We start from the raw sequence: 26,128 nt of genomic DNA, 5'->3' as shown, positions 1-26,128 counted from the left end.
GATTACCATGGCGTGCTACATCAGGAGTTCTTACCATATGGACGTACGGTCAATAAACAGTATTATCTTGAAGTTATCCGCCGTTTGCGAGAAGCAATACGAAGAAAACGCCCAGAATTGTGGGAAAACAATTCATGGCTTTTGCATCACGATAATGCCCCTGCTCACTCATCTTTGCTTGTGTCGAACTTTTTGGCGAAAAACAAAACCAAAATTTTGCCTCAGGCACCATATTCAGCGGATATAGCCCCATGTGACTTTTTCTTGTTCCTAAAACTAAAGAGACCTATGAAAGAACGGAGATTTTCAATGATTGAAGAGATAAAGACTGCATCGCTGGAAGAGCTCAAGGCTATACCGAAAAGTGCTTATGAGAAGTGCTTTGAGGATAGAACCGTTGGCATAAGTGTATTCTTCTGTTCTGCATTGTTTCTGAGGGGGATTACTTTGAAAGGGACAACATAAATATTGATAAATAAATAAATATTTTTTCTTAAAAATACAAAGTCACCTTACTTTTTGAACACACCTCGTACAAAAAGAAAGGTGATGAGGTTATGTATTTTGATAGTTTTGGTAATCTACAACCGCCTATAGATATATTGCTTAGTCTCAAAGTTAATAGAATCATGTATCATTATATTATATATCAAGATTTTAATACATATAATTGCGGCCATCTTTGTCTCAAATTTCTTTTAAACAAACTATAGAAAAGACGACTAGTATACAAAATACTCATTCAAAGAATGACTATCATTTGACATGAATCTGTCATGGAGAATACACTGACATTGAGTCTCTCGGGAACATCATCCTTACTCGAAACATACTATTTTCCACCGATCGAATTGATACCAAACAACAAATACGTTCTTGGTCTAGTTGAGCTATTAACATTTAATTCAATACCAAACATTGACGTTGGTTATAATAAGTTTTACATTGAAGGTCAAGAAGCTATCACTTTACCGACCGGTAGCTACATAATAGGAGATATTGAAAGCTTTCTCAAAGAAGCATTAGTATCTAAAGGTATATCGTTTAGCCTGAAATCAAATAATAACACAGGTCTGCAAAATCAGAATTTTGATTGTTATAGAAAAGCCATAGGTCATTTCCGAAGTAATTTTTGGCGTAGAAAACGAATCCGGAGTCCAAATTGCTCCATCACGTCAGGATTTTGAGATATCCTAACCTAAAAATGCGAAAATAGTGGTTTTTTGCTATTTTTGAGGCTATGTAGCACCGCGGCATCTCATTAATCAGAAAAAACCAACGACACCTTAAAGTATAAGTCTGACACTTTCAAATACCGTTGAGTTTGCTCAAATAGCTCATTTCTGCATCAAAATATTCCATCTTGAATTTTTCAAGTTTCATGAATTTAGTTGTTTACTTCGTTGGTAAACTCACATAGTTCTGGAGAAAAAGTGTTTGACTAATCGCCTTTCTTTTAAAAAATAAACAACTTAACCTCAGATAGGCTAACATGACTTAACCCTCAAGTATTTTATCCAAATACATCTTATGAACCCTCATAAACCACCCCTACAAACCCCCAAGCAAGCTAACCCACCTAACCCTGGGTAGAGCGAGTTTTATCGACTGGTTTCCTTGAAAAAGTTGATACCACAATCACAAATAAAATGAGCAGACTCAATTCTGATGGATCATATCTCCACATACCTTCACACACCCTCACTACCCCTATAAACCACCCCTACCAACCCCCAAGCAGACTAACCCACCTAACCCTGGGTAGAGCGAGTTCAATCAACATTTTCCATTTAAGCAAACTAAAATATCAATCATATGTAGACTAACACTGTTTAACGTCTTCATAAAGGGATGCAGGATTAACGTGAGTCCCCTCGCCTCTCACGAATCGGGGTGCTGGATTTACGTGAGTCCCCTCGCCTCTCACGAATCGGGGTGCTGGATTTACGCGAGTCCCCTCGCCTCTCACGAATCGGGGTGCTGGATTTACGTGAGTCTGGATTTACGGGGTGCTGGATTTACGTGAGAACTGGTATCTTCGATTTTTGTTTGCTTTTTTGTTGCTTACGAATCGGAATCTTTGATTTTTGTGTGGCCTTTTGCTGATCGCTGTCGTTATCTTTGTGAAACCGTTTTTTCTTTTCTTCTAATGTTCTTGTATTGGATCGTCTTTTGTGTTTGGCATTTGGCTCATCACGTTGAAGACACCAGCAATAGTCTGCCAACATAGATGGAGACCATTTTCCCTGATAGCGACGTTCCATTTCTTTTATATCTTGATGAAAACGTTCTTCTTGTTCTTCACTTTCATCACCTAAATTCTTTGAGAACCAGTTCAAATGAGAATGCAAAAAGTGTAATTTAATACTCATGTTGCAACCTAGTTTATTATAGTTAACTAGCATGTCTTTTACTAAATTTTCATAATCATTTTCTTTGTTATTTCCTAAAAATCCTTTAACAACTTTTTTGAAGCTGGTCCAAGCATTCTTTTCAACGGAGGTCATCACATTTTCAAATTCAATTGTTTTCATCAGTTGACGTATTTGGGGCCCAACAAAAATACCTTCTTTTATTTTTGCATCACTTAAACCGGGAAATGTGTGTACAAGATACTTAAAACAAGCACCATCTTTATCAAGAGCCTTTACGAATTGCTTCATGAGTCCTAGTTTAATATGAAGGGGGGGTAGTAAAATTTGTTTGCTATCAACTAAAGGGTTTTCAAGAACGTTTGGATCTCCAGCTTTAAGAGAGTTACGTCTAGGTCAACTGTTTTGGATATAATGCTGATCCTTATCTCTGCTATCCCATAAACAAATAAAGCACGGATATTTTGTATATCCTGATTGAAGTCCAAGTATCATCGATATGATTTTCAAATCCCCACAGATCTTCCATTTATGCTGTTTGTAATCAATTGCATTCAGGATAGTTTTTACATTATCATAAGATTCTTTCAAATATACGGAATGAGCAATAGGTATAGAAGCATATTTATTTGTGTTATGCAACAAAACTGCTTTTAAACTCCTCTTAGATGAGTCAATAAATAATCTCCAATCTTCAGGATTATAAGTTAGTTTAAAGTTTTGCATTAAGCCTTTAATATTACTGCAATAGACGTAGTTATCGCCTTGAGAAAAAAATTCTATTAAAGATTTTTCTCGATGTCTATACCACGCAAAAGTTGTTCCAGAAGTTAAAAGATTTCTTTCCTTCAGTCGTGAACCAAGTAGCTCGGACTTATCTTTAGGTAAATCCAAATCTCTAACTAAATCATTTAGTGCAGCTTGATCAAAGAGAATAGGATCAGAGTCACAAAAATCTGCATCATATAAATCACTTTTATCGAGGATTTCATCATCTTTAACATTTTGCTGTAAGAGAGGAGGAATCGGAGGTTTATCATGAGAATCATAAGAAATGGTTTTTGTTACACTCAAGACATTGGGGTATTCTATTTTATGTGCATTTTTACTGTTAAATCCAATAGTTTTAGTCAAGCAGAAATAACATTCATCATGACTAGATTGTTCTCGCCAAATCATAGGTGTTTTGAAAGGCATTGGTGTCGTCGTGCTCGTAGCATTATTCCAACGATTTAAAGATGCAACGCATGACTTACATGCAACATGTGGAGCTCACGGCTTATCTTGATGAGAAATTGTCATATTAAAGTAAGTTTCATATTGAGTTTTAATAGATTCATTGATACCTACTTTTTTGTTCTCAAACGTAAAACGGCCACAAATATAGCAAAATTGATCAGGGTCATTAGAACACTTACGAGATCCCATTGTGTAAATAAAGTAGCCGTTATAACGGTTGATTTGTGGACAAGCAACCAAATTATTACCAAAATTTATTAAATTACGATAGAAGTATATAGCTTCACAAGTTGTTAGTACCAGGTTAAGGTGACTCTATCAATAAAAATGAAAAAATAACAATATTGATTACAGCATAAATTTTTTTTACTCATTTAAGAATTTAAGCTTGATAGGTATTATCAAAAAAGTTAGTTATAGCAGTTCACGTTGTAGTTTTTTTAAAGGTTAAAATAAAGTACTTAACACTCGTCATTTACATTAATCATAAATTGTATGAACTTGAATACGAATTTTGTTTAATAATCCCATGAAAATACGGTTACGAAAGAATTTGGAAACGAAGATTTAGTAATCACAGAAACATAAACTGAATAACAATATATCACTAATTTCACTAATTTAGGATACTCAAAGGTATTTTAGGATGTTGAACTTTGAGTCATTTTGACTTTTAAAAACTTTTGAATAAAAAAAAAAGTTGATTCAAGATTTAAAACTAGAATCACATCTTAAGTATAAATCTACAACTAGATAAACTGCAAAAATATCGGATTTGCTAAATAACAAAATTAGGTTTTTTTTCGAAAAAAAAAAATTTACCAACTTGTTTTACCTAGGGTAGGTGGGTTCACCTATTTGAGTATAGAAGTATAAGTATAGCAGTTACAAGGGTTTTAAGGGTATGTGATAATGAAGTCTATAAAGCTTAAAATAGGGTAGTCCATCAGTGATGGAGAATTCGGTTTGCTTAAAGAAAAGTAGTTGGTGTACCCAGGGTTAGGTGGGCCAGTCTGTTTGATGTGCTAGGGTGGTTTATGAGGGTTCATAAGATGTATTTGGATAAAATACTTGAGGGTTAAGTCATGTTAGCCTATCTGAGGTTAAGTTGTTTATTTTTTAAAAGAAAGGCGATTAGTCAAACACTTTTTCTCCAGAACTATGTGAGTTTACCAACGAAGTAAACAACTAAATTCATGAAACTTGAAAAATTCAAGATGGAATATTTTGATGCAGAAATGAGCTATTTGAGCAAACTCAACGGTATTTGAAAGTGTCAGACTTATACTTTAAGGTGTCGTTGGTTTTTTCTGATTAATGAGAATGCCGCGGTGCTACATAGCCTCAAAAATAGCAAAAAACCACTATTTTCGCATTTTTAGGTTAGGATATCTCAAAATCCTGACGTGATGGAGCAATTTGGACTCCGGATTCGTTTTCTACGCCAAAAATTACTTCGGAAATGACCTATGGCTTTTCTATAACAAAATCTTGCAGACCTGTGTAATACTTCACGTAGTGTCATTCAGTGCAGTGAAAAAATACATTTTGAACCAGAAAATTCTATTGGATCAATTTTTGGCTTCACTAGACGTACGCTCGTTGAAAACGAAATACATAGTTTTGACTTACCCGTCACTATTCTCAAAGTCAACGCTTTACGTTTAGAGTGTAATATTACTACAGGCTCTTACATAAACGATCGCAAAGTATACTATACATGAATTTTTCTCAGCAGTCCCACCTTGATATAAGATTATAGAAGTTCCCTCTCAAGTCATTTACCTTCCAGTCGCTGTGAGGAGCATTGATCATTTTCAAATTCGTATAGTTGATCAAGACGGAAACCTAGTTAACTTTCGAGGAGAAGTCATCACAGTGCGAGTACATATAAAGACCGATTATGGGTCTTAGTAATGGGTATTATTTACAATATAAAGACCGATCGAGGCTATATTAAGAGACAAAAATTTCAATTAACAACCAGTCAACAGCGAGCTATGAGACCGCTCACATCTCAGAACATTCAATTCCTGAAAAGCTTGAGATTGAAAGTCGTCGAAAATCATGGAAGAAAATATTGTGCATATTAGTGTGCTGTATAAAACAACAACAACAATATGGAGGGAATTCTAGACATTCATTCGGGTGTCGCTTTCGATGAGTCTATAGCTCATTATGAAGTTCATGCGCATCAGCCTTATTAATTATCATATTTCAATAATAGTGATGAAATCCATATAGCAATTCAACATCAAGATTTATCTCTGCTTCCATCACGCAGTATGATTCATATTTGTGGTCGATTGACCAAGTCGGGCGGTACTACGCCAGTGGAGAACACTTTATTAGTCAACAACGCCCTCTGTCATTTGTTTGAAGAAATACGATATGAAATAAATGCTATTGAAATTGATAAAGTGAAAAATGTAGGCTTAACGAGCCTCATGAAAAATTGGCTTTCACTCAATCCATGTCAAAGCTCTATCGCTGAAAATACGGGATGGAATGGTGATAACAATGAAATTTTAATATGTAACGCTCGAGGTTTTTTTGATGTGACTATCCCTCTCAGTATGTTGCTGGGCTTTGCTGAAGATTATCGGAAAATTGTAGTGATTGTCAAGCATGAACTTATTCTCACAAGGTAAAAAGATGATTTGAATGCTATTTTAAGTATTCCAGTAAATAATCCTGATGCTTCAGAAAAATCAAAAATAACTTTAACTGAGGTTGAATGCGTGATGCCATATATGATGGATGCAGACAAAGAAAAAATCAAATTACTCAATCAGATTGGACGAGATCGTGCAATTACTATGAGTCATCGTACTTGGGAAATGTATAAGTATCCAAAATTACCTCGTACATCAAAGAATGTTTGGAGTGTTAAGACTTCTAATCAATGGAAAAGCCTCGCTTTGTTGTTTCAGCTTTTCAAACTAAACGTAAAAGTTTAGCCAGTGTAAATTCTAGTAATTTTGATCATTGTAATATTAGTAATGTGAAGCTATTCCTCAATTCACAATGCTATCCGTATGGAAGTCTCAATTTAAATATCAATCAAAATCAGTTTTCTGTTCTCTACGATATGTATAGTAATTTTCAAAACGTTTACTATGGTAAAGAAAACGAGCCGTTACTCAATAAAAAGGATTTCATTAATAAAGTGCCGCTAATAGTTATAGACTGCTCCAAACAAAATGAAACATTAAAAAGCGCGCCAGTCGATGTTCGCCTAGAATTTGAAACTCGGACTGATTTTCCTGAAGATACTGCAGCCTACTGCTTAATATTACACTATCGTATTTTACAATATAATCCAATTAGTGGTGATGTTAAAAAATTAGCTTAAAATTAACAAAACATTATGTGATCAATGTACACAATGCTTTTCAATAAAAAAATTAAATTATATATATATATATATATATATATATATACACTATATATATTGCTAGAATTTAATACAAACTACCTATAATCGTAGAGAGAGAGAGAGAGAGAGAGAGAGAGAGAGAACAGCATCTACACTATACGGCGTACGCGCCTAGCAAGCTAAAGACGCTACCCCCTCTCCGAGGGCCCAAACTTAGCCAGCATAACCTTACTAAGTGCCCTACTATAGAAGGAGAGTGAGAGAGTCCATCATATAGCTTACCAAACATCCTACCAACTTCTACAGCTTCCTACCTTAATAACCTCTGTAGGTGGGTGTGGGTGGGTGGAGTAGGTGGATGGATGGTTGGGGAAGGCACTCTGTCGGAGGGCCCACTGGCAGATCCAATCAGCGGTGATGTGAAGAAATAAGTTTAATATAGTTGACTCTCTAAATAAATTGGAATTAATATAATTAAATATAAGCTAAATAAATTAAAATATGTAACATACAGTACATTACGTTAAATTTTATGAATCAAAGCATTTAATTTTAAATATATGTCTACTTAATACCTAATCATAACAGCATATGTAACTCTCTCTCTCTCTCTCTCCCTCTTTCTCTATCTCTCTACCACTAGTTCTCAGATAGTAGTTCGCCATGTCTTTTATCTCGTTTTTCCGTCTCCACCACATTATCAAAATTTATGATTCGCAAATAAGTGGTTGCTCTTTGAAGTTCATATTGTTTACAAGTTAGCGATCGAAAAACGATCGAGACTATTGACTGAAAAAAAAAACTATATAGTCTTACTTCCATTAGGACTTTGTCTTCTATAGAAGTATAGTCATTCGTCATGAAAGAAAGATTTGTGATGGTGGTGGCTTAGTGAATAAGATCATCAATAACTTGCCATTCGAAGCTCATTTGCCTGGTTATCAGTATTGCGGACCTGTAGAACCTATTATACACCAATATTTTTATATTTAAATTTCTTGCTACCTTTTGCGATTTAGTAATGAGACCCATTACTTGACATTGACGTTTATCTAAATTCATCTATTAACCCATTAAAGCCCACGCTAAGACTGGTTGAGATAGCGACAAACAAACTGTGCTATCTTTTGCATAAGTGAAAAATAAAATATACGTATTTTTTTTTATGTTATTTTCAATTGTTTATAACAAATTATTTAAACAAATTACAAAAAAATTCATAATTATCAAAATCTAAATGCGGGAATCGATTCTGGAGGTGAAATCAAGACGAAAACCTATATAACACTTTTTTGTCAGAATTCAATTTGTTAGTGTAACGTAGGAATAAACAATTGCATGTTGGGGAGAAAAAGTGACCATGTCAAGTCCCAAGCAAAATCTATCTGGAATAGCAAAAAATAAACTGTGCTATCCTTTGCATAAGTGAAAAATAAAATATATATATTTTTTCTTATGTCATTTGCAATTGTTTATAACAAATTATTTAAACAAATTACAAAAAAATTCATAATTTTCAAAATCTGAATGCGGAAATCGATTCGGGGGATAAAATTGAGATGAAAACCTATATAACACTTTTTTGTCAGAGTTCAATTTGATATCTTTATGTAGAAATAAACTATTGACAAATAAGTGTTTTCATTCTCACACATGGTATCTGGAATCATATCAGTATTTTTTACTGATAAATTTTGAGATCTTATACTGTAATTGGATAAGTTTATTTCATTTCGTAAATCCTTCCGTGTTAGAGATCACGTTTGAGTGGCGGGCTAACGGTTGAAAACATTTATACATTGGATCTATTCTTTGAAATAATAATTTCGGAAAACTTTTAGTTTTTATTTTGTTCTAAATTGGTAACGTTACTGATAATGCCGAGACGGAGAATTAGCGATCTACCAAATTTAGTTGAAGATTCTGATAGTGATGAAGGTCAACATATTGATATAGCATTCATTCCTAATGAATATGAAAGTTCAGATGGAGATTCGGACGGTGATCCAAATGAAGATATATTATCAAATGAATTACCATCAGGTTCTTACGAACATGTTAAAAGTACATACACAAGTACTCAGAAATTGTTGGAACCGAATCATAAGTACAGTTGGAAAAATGATGCTTTGAATGATATTTCTCCGCATGTCGAGAGCAACTTCAATATTTCACCTATTTCATCATTGCAATCCAAAAATGCTTTTGAGTTGTTTGAGGTTTTCTTTTCGAAATCAATGAAAAACCATATCATTGAAGCCACTTCTGAAAATCATTTTGATTTATGTATGGATGATCTAGAAAAATTTATTACAATTATAATGATTACTATCTTCAATTCTAGAAAAAGTATTCGTGATTACTGGTCAAAAAAGCGAATACTTCAGTGTCCAGTAATTGCGGAACTTATGTCTAGAAATAATTTCGTTGCCATAAAAAAGAACATACGATTCTATAAACTTCAAGAAACTGATCAAAATGATAAAGTCTGGAAGGTTAGAACTCTGTATGATATGTTTCGTGAGAATTGTATGCAATTTGGTTTCTTTGACTATAATTTATCAATAGATGAGATAATGGTAAAATACTTTGGTAGGTTTGGTATCAAGCAATGTATAAGGAATAAACCCATTAGATTTGGAATAAAAGAATGGGCAGTCTGTTCTTCTGATGGGTATATATATGATCTTGATATTTACACTGGTAAATCAGGAATCGATGAACGAAATCCTTTAGTTGCCGTTGGTTTAGGGTCTAGAGTGGTGATAAAGTTACTTTCGAATTTATTAGAAAAAACACAGAGAGAAGAACTGAAAAAGTATCATATTTATTTTGACAACTTTTTCACAAACCCAGATTTTATGATTCATTTGAAAAAAAATGATTTATCGGCGACAGGAACTGTTCGGCATAATCGTGTGAAAGTGAAAGTCGAAATGCCAAAAAAAGCTAAAAGAGGATACACTATTTCAATGCATGAAGTGAATTCAAAATTGAATTATATTACAGTTATGGACTCAAAGCCAGTATCGATTCTCTCTTCGAAATATGGAAATGAACCAAAAGTTGAAATGCAGAGATGGCAGGAATCATCGAAAAAATCTATTCTTTTTCCTCATTGTTTCTCTATGTATAATGAACACATGGGTGGCGTCGATCTACATGATCAACACTGTAATGCTTTGATGCCTACAATTCGAAGTAAGAAATGGACATGGTGCCTTGTATTACGGCTCATCCAAGCATCCTTAGCAAACGCTACAGTGATTTACAATAAGTTACATCCAGACGAAAGAAAAGGTTCCAAAGATATTGTTCAAGAAGTTTGTGAATATTATATTGACAAGTTATCTTCCAAACGTCCCCCCAAACGACAGAAACAGAGTGAAACTTCATCCCAAGAACACGTGATGAAACATGGGAGTCTTAGGAAATGTGGAATTTCAACATGTCGGACAAGAACGGAATGGTATTGTGAGAAATGTTCTATGCCTGTTTGCAAAAGTCATAAAGAAGGACATGGCAATGAACAATAATTCAATCCCACCGATTATATTTACAATAATTCATGCCAATATTGATGGATAAATACAATAATTAGCTTCATTTTATACGATTTTTTGAAACACTCTCAGGAGGCCGAATGTTTCTTCCTTCATTACAATAACTAATTGGCCTCTGACAGAAAAGTGTTATATAGGTTTTCGTCTAAACTTTACCCCCAGAATCGATTTCCGCATTCAGATTTTGAAAATTCTAAATTTTTTTATAATTTGTTTAAATAGTTTGTTATAAACAATTGCAAATGACATAAGAAAAAATATATATATTTTATTTTTCACTTATGCAAAGGATAGCACAGTTTATTTTTTGCTATTCCAGATAGATTTTGCTTGGGACTTGACATGGTCACTTTTTCTCCCCAACATGCAATTGTTTATTCCTACGTTACACTAACAAATTGAATTCTGACAAAAAAGTGTTATATAGGTTTTCGTCTTGATTTCACCTCCAGAATCGATTCCCGCATTTAGATTTTGATAATTATGAATTTTTTTGTAATTTGTTTAAATAATTTGTTATAAACAATTGAAAATAACATAAAAAAAAATACGTATATTTTATTTTTCACTTATGCAAAAGATAGCACAGTTTGTTTGTCGCTATCTCAACCAGTCTTAGCGTGGGCTTTAATGGGTTAAACACGGGAAATATTTGCATGTTCTAGAAGCTGAATTTGCTAATAGATTGGATATTCTTGTACTTTTTGGTAGTTAAATGTTTTCTTTGTACGTAATTTTAAGTAATTGCATTCTAAGAATATTTTTTTCACGCCCAGCTAAAGTCAAAACTTTCATTTTTTAAATTGTAACTTTTATTGATTAGTGTTCGAATTGATATTTTATACTCTTCTCTCGGTGAAAAATTGTTATCATTTTTATTTTTAAATATAATTTTTTTCGGCATAGTCCGCAAACATTTTTCCATTTTTCTTCTTGAGAACATGCGTCAGTTAGCATAATTTTAAATATTCATCACAGTTACTGTCACCAACCAATTAAACTAATGAATCATAGAAAAGATGAGGATATTATAAAGGTTCCTACTAACTAAAGCTTCATGCTCTATACCTGATTATATAATAGCAGTTTATCAATTAAGAAGTCTGAAATGTTCGAAAGTGTATCTATTTCTCAGAAATTGTTAGCATTTTTTTTGCTTCTATAGTCCAAAGTATAAACATAAATAACAGGAATCACAACATATACGAATATATATTGTGACGGTAAACGTCAAATTAGCGCTGATTATTTAGCTTAATTGCTGCCTGTGAGGGCAGCACCTGCCGGGGGGACGAAATTTGTAACTAAGGAATTCGGCACGCGAGCAGACGGAACGCACGCGATTGAATTCGAACCAGTGAAGCATTGACGATTGTTGTGTCCGCCCGCTTTCGCTACCGCCACTGCCCTTTCACGTGCCCTTGACGACTACACGCCAGATCAGCGATATTCGACTAGTGCCAGATAGACGTGACAGCTGCCACCGAGGTGCCAGGCATCCACCAGCTCGAGACCAGGACGAGAGAGAGTGTGTGAGGTTTTGCCATCGAGGGCGAAACCATCCTGTGCGTGCATTCACGACCCGCGAACTAAACATTAAAAAAACTGTTCCGTGCTGTGCAATTTGTCGCTGTGTTCTCCGATCGCCTGCTAATATAAGGTAAGCTGGCCAGCTTAATTTCGCGATCGCCGTTGCGCGATTAATAATCAATTTCTAGTATTCGATGCGTGCATATAACGACTCTAATAACAAAGAGCAGCGAGCGTACCGGCAAAGCGTGTTGTCGATGAGCGAGCGTCAACGTAAACAAACGTGCGGGCCGACCTTCTGTAGATTATGAGGGATAATAAAAGATCTAATTCGTATTACTAACAAGTGCTTTTCGATTTACTTATACCTCATAGCTTCCACTCACTTTTTTTAGATAAGAGGACATACTGGTTGACTGACGCACGTTTACACATGCTCCCCGATTTACGTACTGAGCATAATTAACTACGCGCGTCTTTTTAGTGTAATTGCGCGAATATAATAATTAAACGGTTTTACCCCGTTACAATATATATATATATATATATATATATACACACACATATATACAGGGTGGCCCATTTTAAGTGATCCACTCAGATATCTAGATTAGAGTGAATTTTATCGAAAAAAGTTTCAGACAAAAGTTACTCAACTTTGAGGGGGCCATGTTTCTATGACCTTGGATTTGACCTTGGAGGTCATGTTCAAGGTCATTTCAAGGTCAACTTTGTTTTTTTAAATAGTAACCCCCATTTTTGACCCCGGATTCGGAAAGAGCGGGAAATTTTACGTCCAAAACGGTATTTTTAAATTTTTTTTCATGGCCTAGAGAAGGTCGATTTAAGGTCAAATGCTTGAAAAACTGCATAAAAGCGTTTTTTTAATTTTTAAGATATCGAAAAATGACCTCTACAAAATTTGTTCAGAACAGAGTGGGCCACCCAATGCACCAAAAACCTTTGACCTTTAACCTCATTTTGAAGGTCATTTCAAGGTCGAAGTGTTGTTTGTAATGGAAATCCCTCTTTTTAACCCCGGATACGCACATAGCGCGAAATCCGACGTTTGGATAAGGTATTGTGTTGAGTTTCGCGCTATGTGCGTATCCGGGGTTAAAAAGAGGGATTTCCATTACAAACAACACTTCGACCTTGAAATGACCTTCAAAATGAGGTTAAAGGTCAAAGGTTTTTGGTGCATTGGGTGGCCCACTCTGTTCTGAACAAATTTTGTAGAGGTCATTTTTCGATATCTTAAAAATTAAAAAAACGCTTTTATGCAGTTTTTCAAGCATTTGACCTTAAATCGACCTTCTCTAGGCCATGAAAAAAAATTTAAAAATACCGTTTTGGACGTAAAATTTCCCGCTCTTTCCGAATCCGGGGTCAAAAATGGGGGTTACTATTTAAAAAAACAAAGTTGACCTTGAAATGACCTTGAACATGACCTCCAAGGTCAAATCCAAGGTCATAGAAACATGGCCCCCTCAAAGTTGAGTAACTTTTGTCTGAAACTTTTTTCGATAAAACTCACTCCAATCTAGATATCTGAGTGGATCACTTAAAATGGGCCACCCTGTATATATACTTGCATATAGCAATCAATTGGTATATCTTCTATTAGTTAGAATTCTACTTTTATGGGAGATATCATTGAAACTTATAATTATGATTCCTATCATTATATATTTCCAAATTGATTATTGTAATGCGAAATTTGAATGCAAAACCATGCAAATTACAATGATAGACTCATTATGAAAAATTACATATTTTTTCATATTTTTAAGAAAAGACAAATGATTTTTGTATGAATGAAAATAATATCGTTTATAGTTTTTCAATCTATTTTCTATTATGTAGAAATTTATTGAGATTTATTCAGAAGATTATTATTTAAAGTATAAAAACATTAAAAATATAAAAAATTTAAAATATAAAATATGTAAAATATAAAATATTTAAAACATTTACATATGTTATTATTAATGTTTATTATTATTGTTATTGCGACTTTAGAAATACGTCCAAGTGAAACACTGCTAGTATATGTACGTAATAGTCTTGGTTCCCTATAATGAGTATGTAGATCTACCCCCATAATTTTTTGAAACGGTAGAAATGGTGTTAGTTTTATACACATCATGATGGTACCTACAATTTAAGGTAAAATCGGAACTACCTGAATCACAGTAACGAACATGAAAATTTGATTCCTGAAAATTTTCACATGCCATGCACTCAAAAACATTAGAATTTCGTGTTTATTTGTAATTTTGATCTATTCTTAAAGAACATTTTTTTATTTAGTATGAATATTTATTTAATATTTTATGAGGGTGTTAGAAACCCACCACGTTCTTTTCGCTGATTCTGAGTTAGAAGCTGAAGGTGATATATATGATGAAAAATGTCAAACATATAAAACGTTATATATTCAAATCCATTGCTTTGGCTATAACGTTGCTGATGTCAATCTTTTTCTTATAATATTTTTAAAGAGGATCAGTTTGGATTTCAGAGAAAACTTTTTTTAGTACTTTTAAATACCAGACAATCATTCTAGTAGTAGTTTTTGACTTTGAGTTAGGTCATCTTTCTGTCCGTACCTATACACTGTGGATATAGTTACAGAATAAGACCCTAGATAAACTAATGCAATCTCTCCCTTTCTGACAGGATTATTTTGATTGAAAATTATTCTATCTGATGAATTTAAAAACTTAACGGTAAACTTTTCTTATAACAATAAATATGTAGCATAACAGTACGTCATTTATGTAAATACAATATACACTGCCCGTCAATCACTTTTGCCATGCTTACCTCAAAATTAGGCAAACTTGAAAGTTTTGTATCTCGGCCGGAAATCATCGTATCACAAAAAACCGCAGGGCATTTTAAAAGTAATTGCAAAAGTTTCCATTTAAGACGTGCTGAGACTTAAAAATGAAAATATGTGTTTTTTACAGTAAAAAAACTTATTAAAAAAATTTCAATTTTTTTAACCTCGACTTAAATCAATGCCAATTTAGAACCAGGCGGTAGAGGGCAAATCGATCTGAGGGGTTCGGAGGGTAATATGAGCTTTAAAATGAGCTCCCGCGGGATTCTATCCGATGTTTTTTAACCGAGTTACGGCGTTTTTTGTAAAAAGCAACCTTTTTTTCCAATCCTCAATTACTTCGACTTACGTACGTTTTGGAATAAAATGCCAAAGAGAAAAAAGTTTCATTTTGTGTCCAAGAATACGAAAATAAAGTCAAAATAAAGAAACAGAGAAAAAAATTTTTTAGTTTTTTTGTGATTTACTACGTCCCTAGACATTTTAAAACTAAGCATAAAAAAACACGGCGGGAGAGAATGAAAAAGAAGTTTCGCTGCCATGCCGACGAAAACTGAATTAGTAGTTTCTTTCAAAATATAATTACATGTTAAAAAAACCTGGAATCAGAATCGTAGCTGATTGTCTACAAGTTATTTCGGTAATGTATTAAGAAAATTTTTTTTTCCAATTAAATAGCAATGGGCTCATGTTTTTATTTCCAATTATATTTTTTTCTTTTTCTATAGTACTTTTAACACTGAATCTCAAATAAGCAACAAATAAAGTATGTAGTGGTAATGAAAAAATTTTTTTTTTAATTTCAAAGTAATTATTTTATTAATAAAGGCATTTATATAACAAACGAGTATAAATATATTAATAGAAACACATATTTTTCATGAATATGATATCACAACAAAAAATTAACATATTAAAAATAAATTGCAAATTTTTGTACAACAAAAACGTCTCATGAATCAGCAGGTCTCTAATTATTTACAAATGTCAAGAAGAAAATTCAACTACTGCTTTTTTCAATCTATTAATATATCAAGTACTATGCACATTATTAATTTTATACTTGTTCCAATACTTGAGAAATTCCCTATGGATCGATTCACCTGCTTGCTCTGACCACAATCCTAGGCCGCTATTAGAATCTAAGAACGCGAAACACTGTTCAAGATGTGCTGCGAGCACGTGAATTTTCAATGTTTCTGATATTTCCGTCGCTGAAAAAGATTTTTGCAGTTCTCTAATCTGTAATCGTAAATTTTCTTGAAACTTGACATTACTCCTCTTGACTGAAAAGCAACTTTCAACTATTTTATTCATAGCCTTTAATGATGTAACAAACGGCACAAGTTTCAGTTTACCAACATCACCGCAAATTTCACGATCAAAAAGTTCATCCGATCGTTTTAACATTTTACGGCAAGCATTACCCTCAAAGACATCTCCATGGTAATTTTTTGAGATGAGATTTAATTTCATTGGCCAGATCAAAGCTTTTTCTTTTCCTAGAAGAGGCACCAATCCATTCCAAAATATGTGGTTAACAAAACCTTGTAAAAGGTGTAACTCTGGAAGAATACATTTTTCTAACACATAAATTTCATCATTCTCTTCAAACAAAGGATTATTCACAGTACTATTACATTTTTTGGCCAGTTTTTTATTACTTCCTAAACAGTTTTTAAATAGTTCATAATCTTGTTTTAAGTCACCGTAAGTTTTCAATTTAAAATTTTCAGATTCATCATCCATTAATTCTTTGCGACATTTTAGATCATTTAGTTGTATAAAGCAAAACGGACAGGGGCTAGTTGCAGTAGCAGTCTGCATTCCATTTACAATTAGTGTCAATTTAAAGTCAGCAACAAACTTAAAAGAAATGTCGTTGATTTTAATCAGATCAAACAATATATTCACGTTCTCGTAAGTTTCTTTTATATCGGGAACGATGCACAATATAATCAATTTTTTTACACTTGTCAACTTGAACTTGCAACTTGAATGCTCTTTAGTGTCAAGTTTTACTTTTTTACTGGGTGGTGCACCGTCATCATCATTTTGAGGAAAAATTGACAAACAAATTTAAAGAATTTTTGACCTCCATCTGCCATAACTTTAAAACAAGGATAACCAATAATTTCTCGTTTCTTCATAACTTTCTTAACCATTTTTTCTGCGTTTGTCCAGATAACAGGCCTTCTTTCTTTGTTACTATTATCAGAAACATCAAAATTAAAAAATGCAATGTCGTAAAGTAATCTAATTGATTTGCATTTTCCGATGCATGTTTGATGTAATGACTTGGGACAGATTGCCTCCCAGATTTCGACTTTAACATACTAGTTAATTTTTTCATATGATTTAAAGATACATTTGTTTTAGTTTGAAACTCGTCTAAACTTTCTTGAGAAAAAGAAACACCATTTTTAATTTGATTTGCGTCTTTAATATAAACTTTCTTTTTGCGACCACCTGTACTCATTTCAATGAAATTTACATTAGAATTTGGTTTGTTTACTTTAGCGAGAATGGTAGTTGCAATTTGCTCTTGCTGCTGTGAAGGTAAACTGTCGACTATGCTACTAATGTTTTTATGTCTTATGTCTCCATGAATATTACAGCGATATTCCTTATCCTTACCTATTTTCGTAAAACAATTTTTGCATAGTTGGATAAACTCTTTTTTTTTTCATCACTGATTGCTTGCTCAATATTTGTAGTACACTTCACTCGATACAGCCCATTTGATTTGTCTATTTTTTTCGTTATAGAACGTTTTTCACCAACTTTAAGTTTTACATGCCCTCTGTATGTTACTATCTGGCAAATATAACACTCACATTTTATGTCTTGTATCGAATCACCTTTTGTTCTTATTGATTTAGGTAGCAGTATATCTTTGTAATTTAAAATCACCGGTAGCGGTCGTGAAGAGTCGCCATTATCATGTTCTGCTAGTATTTTACGGCACGTTACGCAAACACTTGATGGGAATTTCTGATCTGATAAATCGAAATTTGCGTAAACATAGTTTTTGATTAGTTTTTCACTCCCGATAAAAATACTATAATGTTCTAATTTCTTTTTGTCTACTACTATTTTTCTACCGCAGCACGCACACACTTTCTTTCGGTTTTCATCGTGAGTACAAGTAGCATTTGGCATGGTGATACATAATTGGTATTGTAACTGACAATGCTTTTACATGAAAAACGAAAGACAAACTGCCAAGAAGAAAACATAACGTATACTTATTCACAGACTGGCTTTGCGAGAAATTTTCACATATCAACACTCAAATTATTCCAGTACGTTTGTTTTGATTATGTATATTGTGCAAACGCTCTAAATTCTATGTATTTACTTTTTGTTTTGATTTAGAAAAGTAGCCGCTTAATTTTTGATTGATTTTATAGAGAGAATTTTGCATTTAATAAACAGAGCCACTAATGAATGCATTCATTGTGTAAATATATTTTTTGTTATGTAATAATATAAATATTTTAAACTTGAACATGTTTTTACCATTATACTCCCATAAATATGTATTACTAATACATTATCGTTGCTCATTAGTGATTCAGTGTTAAAAGTAATATAGAAAAAGAAAAAAATATAATTGGAAATAAAAACATGAGCCCATTGCTATTTAATTGGAAAAAAAATTTCTTAGTACATTACCGAAATAACTTGTAGACAATCAGCTAGGATTCTGATTCCAGGTTTTTTTAACATGTAATTATATTTTGAAAGAAACTACTAATTCAGTTTTCGTCGGCATGACAGCGAAACTTTTTTTTCATTCCCTCCCACCGTGAAAAAAAGTTAAATTCCTTTATTTTTTTAATGCGCTAAAAAACCGAAAAAAATTTTTTTCTGTATTCCTTTAGTTTGACTTTATTTTCGTATTCTTGGACACAAAATGAAACTTTTTTCTCTTTGGCATTTTTTCCAAAACGTACGCAAGTCGAAGTAATTGATGATTGGAAAAAAAGGTTGCTTTTTACAAAAAACGCCGTAACTCGGTGAAAAAAACATCGGATAGAACCCCGCGGGAGCTCATTTTAAAGGGAAAGACATTACCCTCCGAACCCCTCAGGTCGATTTGCCCTCTACCGCCTGGTTCTAAATTGGCATTGATTTAAGTCGAGGTTAAAAAAATTTCAATTTTTTTAATCAGTTTTTTTACTGTAAAAAACACATATTTTCATTTTTAAGTCTCTGAACGTCTTAAATAGAAGCTTTTGCAATTACCTTTAAAATGCCCTGCGGTTTTTTGTGATACGATGATTTCCGACCGAGATACAAAACTTTCAAGTTTGCCTAATTTTGAGGTAAGCATGGCAAAAGTGATTGATGGGCAGTGTAGGTACTCATTCGATCACTTCTAAACATGGTCAGTCTGCTCACTATTACTCCGATAGTGTTGAGAATTAGTCAATTAAGTAACGTTATGAAAGATATGGTCACGCACTCAATTTTAATGGCATTGAGTTTTTCATTTTTTTTTGTTTACAGACTATAAAGGTGTATTTAAAATTGATGTGTAGATTATTTTACATCCAATATTAATTATTTTTTATACCTACTGAAGGCTTTGAAAAATGAAAAATTAGTATATTTTCATTTTTTTCATAAGATAACTATAAATTTTGGAACATAAAGTAACAGCGGGGGATAATTTTTAATAATAATTACTTCAACTGTTAAAGAAATTTGTTGATCCAATGGTGCGGGACTAACTGCCGCTCCGATTTGCTGCTTGTCTTCAGTGTCAGCTAGCTGGAAGGCTGGATTCGCTCATGTAAACGAGCGCGAAATAGTGAAAACAAATAGACCGCGGGTTCATGGATTCTAGCGGTCGGAGGAGGGAAGGGTTCAAACTCAGGTCAATTACAAGAGTTTAAAACGTGTTGCTTCTCACACTGCTGTCTCACAGTAATGCGTCACTTCGTTGAATCCTGGGCGGCTAAGTATCTTCATCATTATCCTACTCCTTCGCTCTGATATTATCTTTGCACGCCGGTTCCCCGTAGATGATGCTTCGTCACGATTCGTAAAATCTTTTCACGCTCTCACGTATCGAACTTTCCAATCAAAAATTCTTTCGATTTACCAGCTCTAAACGCGTGTTGCTGCTTGCCCTACCTGTCGAACAATGCACGTTCCTCATGGCTTTCCCCCACTCCCTCTCTTTTCATGCCAAGCAAATACAGCCCTGCTTGGGCTATGGCAGAGCTGAATGCTTCTATCTCTTTCTCTCTCTATTTCGCTCACTCGCTCGTTAATTATTTCTGAGAATTTTCGTGCGACGGACCTACTCGTTACAATAAGTTTATTTGTTTCAAATAGTCCAAAAAATGCAATAGTATATTCTTTAAAAGTAGTTAATTAGGTATGACTCGTGTTAAAAAAAAAATTAATTTATTCCATTAAATTTAACAAACATGATTATGACAAAAAAAACATTAAAAATTAAAAATACGTGTAAAAGCGCGACGAGTGTAAATGCTGCCTTAGTATGGTGTCATGTTATTCGGATCATTTTACTCATGCGTATACATATTTTTTGAGGTTGACTTTATTTTCAGATGAATATTTATAAATTTTACACTAGTACAAACGTTTTCATCTCTATTAATATTTTTAGAAATACAACCAATATGAATTAAATTTTAATTTAAAATTCCAATTTAAATATTTTCAGTTTCTCCATTATTTGTTGTCGAATTTTTACACCGAGTAGTCGATACTTTAGAAGATTATTTCAACGAATGTTCTGAAACAGTAATTAAAGAAAACTACGTGGTAGTTTATGAATTATTAGATGAAATGTTAGATAATGGGTTTCCCTTAGCCACTGAATCGAATATTTTGAAAGAATTAATCAAACCACCTAATATATTGAGATCAATCGCTAATACGGTCACAGGAAAATCAAAGTAAGTAAAAATCAGTATTTTTCAATATATAATATGACAAATATATAGTCTATTTCAATACATTTTCATTGAATATTATAGTGTTAGTTCTACGTTACCTAGTGGTCAGTTATCAAATGTACCTTGGCGACGAACCGGCGTAAAATATACTAATAATGAAGCTTATTTTGATATTATTGAAGAAATAGATGCGATTATAGACCGGTCAGGAGTTACTGTATTCGCTGAAATCCAAGGATGTGTAAGTAGCTTTTGTCATTAGATTTTCGTAGCAAGTAATAGTTGCACAATGAATTAAAATATTTATTTTATGACGGAGAATATCGTTTTATTTCCCCTCCATCTGTTACCTTTTGATGCCTACGTGTGCCATCGTTGATCGGCCGCATATCTGTATACATGAACGCCCCACTCATACTCCGTTTTTTTTATTCGAAGTTCTGGTTGGTGAAGTCAAAAGAGAGGTGTGTTGTGGATTCGGTCGGTTGTGAATTGCGCAGATGCACGTGAATAGAGAGGTTAAGAGAGTAGGTATACAAAGAAGGCATCAGCTCAGGAGGGTATCAGCTCATTGAGCTGACTTTCCTGAGCTAGTCCCTGTGCATCTTCAGCTCATCACTGTGAACTCACCTCTCCTCCTCTTACGTGCTTCGGCACTGTCGACTCATCTCCCTCCCTCCCCTTCCCCCTTTACTGAGCTGATGCTCGTGCGTTCTACGTTCGGCACTGTCGACTCACCTCCCCCCCCCGCCCCTTATTATTAATTTATTTGGTGATGCTAATATATTTAGTTAATAATTCTATTATAATTTGTGTGCGTGTGTGTGTGCGTCTCATCTACCGAAGATGGTTTAATAGAAAAAAGTGCAAGTACCTGTGAAGTCCAAGAAAAAAATGCAACACAAAATCCTGCTTACGTTCTTTTATTTGTAGCCTTCGTGGTTGTAAGCTACTATAAATAGCACAGTGTACGAAATATGGAATCATTCATCAACCAGTATTCCAATAAAATGGATTGCTATTCTAAAGTAAAGTACTCTCGTCTTCTACAAGAAGACCCGGACGAACAGAAGAACAAAGAATCATCTACATGGAAACAAACTATTTCCAAATTTTCGAGCAATACTAATAATTTTCATGGACAAAAAGGCTATCAGCAGTTTAATAACAAAAAGAAGGACTAAAACGACTAATATGACTAATAATCATATGTACACATGTCATCATTATACACCACCTCAACCACAATAAATAAACATTTTTTTTCATCTAAATTCTATGTGGTATAAATTTTGTTCGTTGTTGATAAAAAATACAAAATTAAATATAAAAAGATGATCTGCTGCTGCTGCTGCTTCTGCTGCTGTCGTCGTCAGAGTCAGCAAAGAATTTTGCTTTTTTGGATGGTTTAATAAAAAAATAAAAGAATATTTTTTTGTATCAATTGAAAAAAAAATTTTATTGATAAAAAATATATCTTATTCTACATGTTCTTAAAAAATACGTTATTCTACAAATTATTTACTTAAAAAAAACAAAATCACTATAGAAATTCTTCAACGACTTCATCGCTCTCTTCCCAATCCATACAATAGCCATCGATATAAAACTTTTTCATTAATTTAACGTTTTGATGTGCACATGTCATTACGTATTTGCCGTTATGATTAGGGCATACGGTAACTGATTTTAATTTTTCCAAAGGTGAATAGCCCCAATCATTCAAGTCCAAAACTTTGAGGCCATATCGTTCACGATCTCGTCTACTCTTTTTCAGATCTCCGGGAAAGAAAATTTTGGTGGAATCTTTGAGTGTATGTATCTGTGATGATAAATTTATGCTATTCGTATTTCAAATCGCCAGAGTTACATGTTAATCTGAGATAGTAGAGTTTAATTAGAGATTTTGTCGCTTATATTTCACCGTTAGTCATCACCGTGGAAAGGGAGGTTGGAACAAGCGTACGAGTGGTTCTGCGTTGTTGTTAAGTGGAAGTATCACTAACTCTTTCACAGTATAAGTTTTGTCAGGCATCATAAAGCCTTACATATCGTCTACGTGCTCCATTACGATAGAAAGCTACTACTGAACTGGTTAAGGAAAGAGTCAATTCATTAATACGTAACATATTGTCTTGATTCCCTTACAGTTTTCTTAAATGATAAATTTTGTATAATGGAAAGAAGGGAAATAGTAAGAGATGGAAATTCACTTAATTCTAAATATATTCAGCAACATTTCGTCAGCACATTTGCTGACCTCTTCAGGCTGATTTCTCTCGTAGTCAAATTATTATAGGCTAAAACTGTATTGTATCACTGCATATCACTGTATTGTATCACTATATATCACTGTATTATGACGTAACTGGTTATGAGCTAATCGTTTTAGCTTATAATAATTTGACTATGAGAGAAATTAGCCTAATGAGATCAGCAAATGTGCTGATGAATATAATTAAAATTAAGTGAATTTCCATCTCTCACTATTTCCCTTCTTTCTATTATACAAAATTTATCGTTCAATTCTTTAATACCCCTCTCCCCTCCTAAATAAGTTTTTTCATATCTCCATTTAGCAGATCATACTTAACGATGCGATCTTGTAGATTAAGACAATTCACTGTAGTTCCTTCTGAAATATTTTCTTTGGTTTTAAACACCAAGCACACATCTACTGGAGCAGTTTTTAATGATTCGTTTTGTTTCGAACAATCAATCACTACTGGCATGTAATTTTTATATTCGAGTTTTTTGAGCATCGGTTCAGCATCTTTACCATAGTATACGTATTGAAAATTGGCATAAATATCGTACAATATTGCTTACTGGTTTTTACTGAAATCAATGTTGAGATTGCCATATGGATAGCACTGAGAGTTGAGGTACAATTTTACATTTCTGATGTTACAATGATCAAATATACTAGCGTTAGAGATTGTGACACTATAGATTAAATTTACCAACGCGTTTTGGATAAATATACTTTTTAATAATTCCCACGAGCCATCCAAAGGCCTATGCCCAAGCGTCGTGTCTCGCGGATTTACGCGTCATCCTCTACGGCCGCGTGCCTTCGCTCGTGCGGACAATCGCACGGGGGTACGTTACAATAATTCAAAGGACTACAGAGGAGGGACTCGCCTTAATCTCCGATTTTCGCCATCGCGTTGCGCACTCGCGAATAGAAAAAAAGAAAGAGAGAGAGACGTCTTGACCTGGTGAAGGCTGCTTGCAGGTGTAACGTCGGGCCATTTATTATCAATAAATTATTTTTTTTTTCCTCATGTACTTTTGCGTAGCTTAAATTTTAACTCCGTAAACGAGCAAAGGAGAGCATTCAGCTGAAGCAGCTGGAGGACACGTGAAAATAGCCGTCCCTTTGCCGCGCGCTTTCCGAATTTTACCTCGAACGATCGTAAAGTTTTTTTTGAGTAGGTTTTGATATAGAGTAAAGAAGCCGCGGAATTCCGCCTGCATCCTGTTATTCGATTTCACCCAAAAGTTTTCCACTTTTAGAAGCTAAAACTTTTGCTATATAAAAAAAATCTTAATAATTAATTTTACACAAATGAATCGGGAAAATAACAGCATGATAGGAAAATTTCGCAGCTTCTTGAAACCTCCCACACACTTTTTGATTAGAAACATAGTTGCCGCGCAATCATTGAAAATAACTCAAAGTTTTGAAATTATAAATTAGAAAATGAGTTAAATAGTCGAAAACAGTTACTTGAATGAATTTTAGCAAATCAGTTATACAGTCCACAATTAAATAATACCCCTTTTTCGTTCCATACTATTTAAACAACGAAGTGAGTTAATTAATTAAGTTACTAATTATAAACATGTAGGATCAAAGATTTTCGCGTAAAATATGTTAAATAATAAGAAACATGCGTTATTTTTAAGAATTAATTGTAATAATTTTACGTAATAAATAAATTAATAATTATAAGAAAAACTGTAATAAAAATGGTACTTGGAGAGTCATCTAGCGAGATAAGGCCCAAACTCTTGAACGCGCGCCCCCAATTCTCATCACGCCCCTGAACCAATTAGGGCCCGAAATCCGAAAGAGAAAAGGAGGGAAAATCTCGGTCAGCCAATTAGAATTCACTGGCATTTCCACTCTTCCCAAATTTTGAGGGACTGAAAGAGGAATTTTCCTCCCAACCACCCCCAGGGTTTAAAAGGGCGTGCGCAAGCGAAAATCGCTCTCTCTCGCTTCTCGCAAGCTTCTAAGTTCACCTCGTTCGACCAAGTGCCAGGTCCAGATTCATCTCTCCAAGTACCAGTACATTGAATAAAAAGAAAAGTAAGTTGAAACTAAAATTTTTTATCACTATCTCTCCTTTTCCTCTTCTTGTTAGAGTAGCCAATCGAAACTCGTGAGAAATAGGTCTTCGAAAAGTATTTCAGCAGGAATTGGGATACTTTTCTATAAGACAGTCGCGCCGTTAAACAAAATTTAAATCCTTCTTTTGTGATAATTCCGGCAAGGTTTGGGATTTTCACATCCAAGCCCCGATTCCATTGGACCCTGGTGTTTGATGGAAGGCTTGTAGTCAAGTTTTATTTTTCACTCTTTTTACGCGAAACGCGAAGTAGAAAAGCTCTAATTCTCCAATTGCTCGTCCCGGTTTAAGCGTACGCACGCAAACCAAATAGAGCGCCTGAGATTACGTCCGCCTCAGAGATCTCGGCTCGAACTCTCTCCCTAACCATTCGCACGTCGGCTCAAGCAACGCCGGCAGCTTCGCTCTCGCGAGCGGATCGCCGCGGGTCGCTCGCACTCGCTTACTCTCTACTCGCGACGCGTCAATCTCTCTCTCTCTGTTTCTTGCCACAGTCGCTCTCATTCCCAATTGGCTCCCAATGACGATGCCCTGCTCAGGTATTGGCCCTGAAATAAAGCGGTACGAGCATCGCTATCGGTTCGTAATTTCTACCAGGCCAACAACGAAGGAGCGAGCTGCGAGAGAGAGAGAGAGAGAGAGAGAGAGAGAGAGAGAGCGAACTAGACAGGGCCGACTATTCTAGCCAGGGTCCTGTCACAAGTTTGGTTCATTTTTTTGATTAGTTTAGAAGACTAAGATGATGTAGCGTGGTTTCTCCAACTGATTTGTCGTTTCAACTGTCCAGACATGATTTGGGTTTGCAGGCAGCGCTGGATATTAGTATAGTTCCCAACTACGAAAACTCATTGAAATACTTCGATCGCTTTTTAGTAAGTCGAATATTTTCTTTGCATTCGA

The 26,128-nt window shown here is 34.2% G+C and overlaps 1 protein-coding gene across 7 annotated transcripts in view; it reads left to right on the top strand.

Moving 5' to 3' along the window:
• LOC131675470 (AP-3 complex subunit mu-1) overlaps nucleotides 1–26,128 on the top strand; it is a 391,927-nt gene that overhangs the window by 160,716 nt on the left and 205,083 nt on the right. For all 7 annotated transcript variants that reach the window (XM_058954461.1, XM_058954457.1, XM_058954455.1 and 4 more), the window contains 2 exons: nucleotides 20,636–20,870; nucleotides 20,952–21,111. In XM_058954461.1, coding sequence (XP_058810444.1) covers nucleotides 20,636–20,870; nucleotides 20,952–21,111 — 395 coding nt within the window. The remainder of the gene's footprint in view (nucleotides 1–20,635; nucleotides 20,871–20,951; nucleotides 21,112–26,128) is intronic.

Source organism: Phymastichus coffea, unplaced genomic scaffold, assembly GCF_024137745.1.
Source record: "Phymastichus coffea isolate CEN01 unplaced genomic scaffold, Cenicafe_Pcof_1.1 PCOF00022, whole genome shotgun sequence".
Taxonomy (NCBI): domain Eukaryota; kingdom Metazoa; phylum Arthropoda; class Insecta; order Hymenoptera; family Eulophidae; genus Phymastichus; species Phymastichus coffea.
The sequence above is the reverse complement of the archived record's forward strand: the minus strand, read 5'-3'. Positions and strand labels throughout refer to the sequence as shown.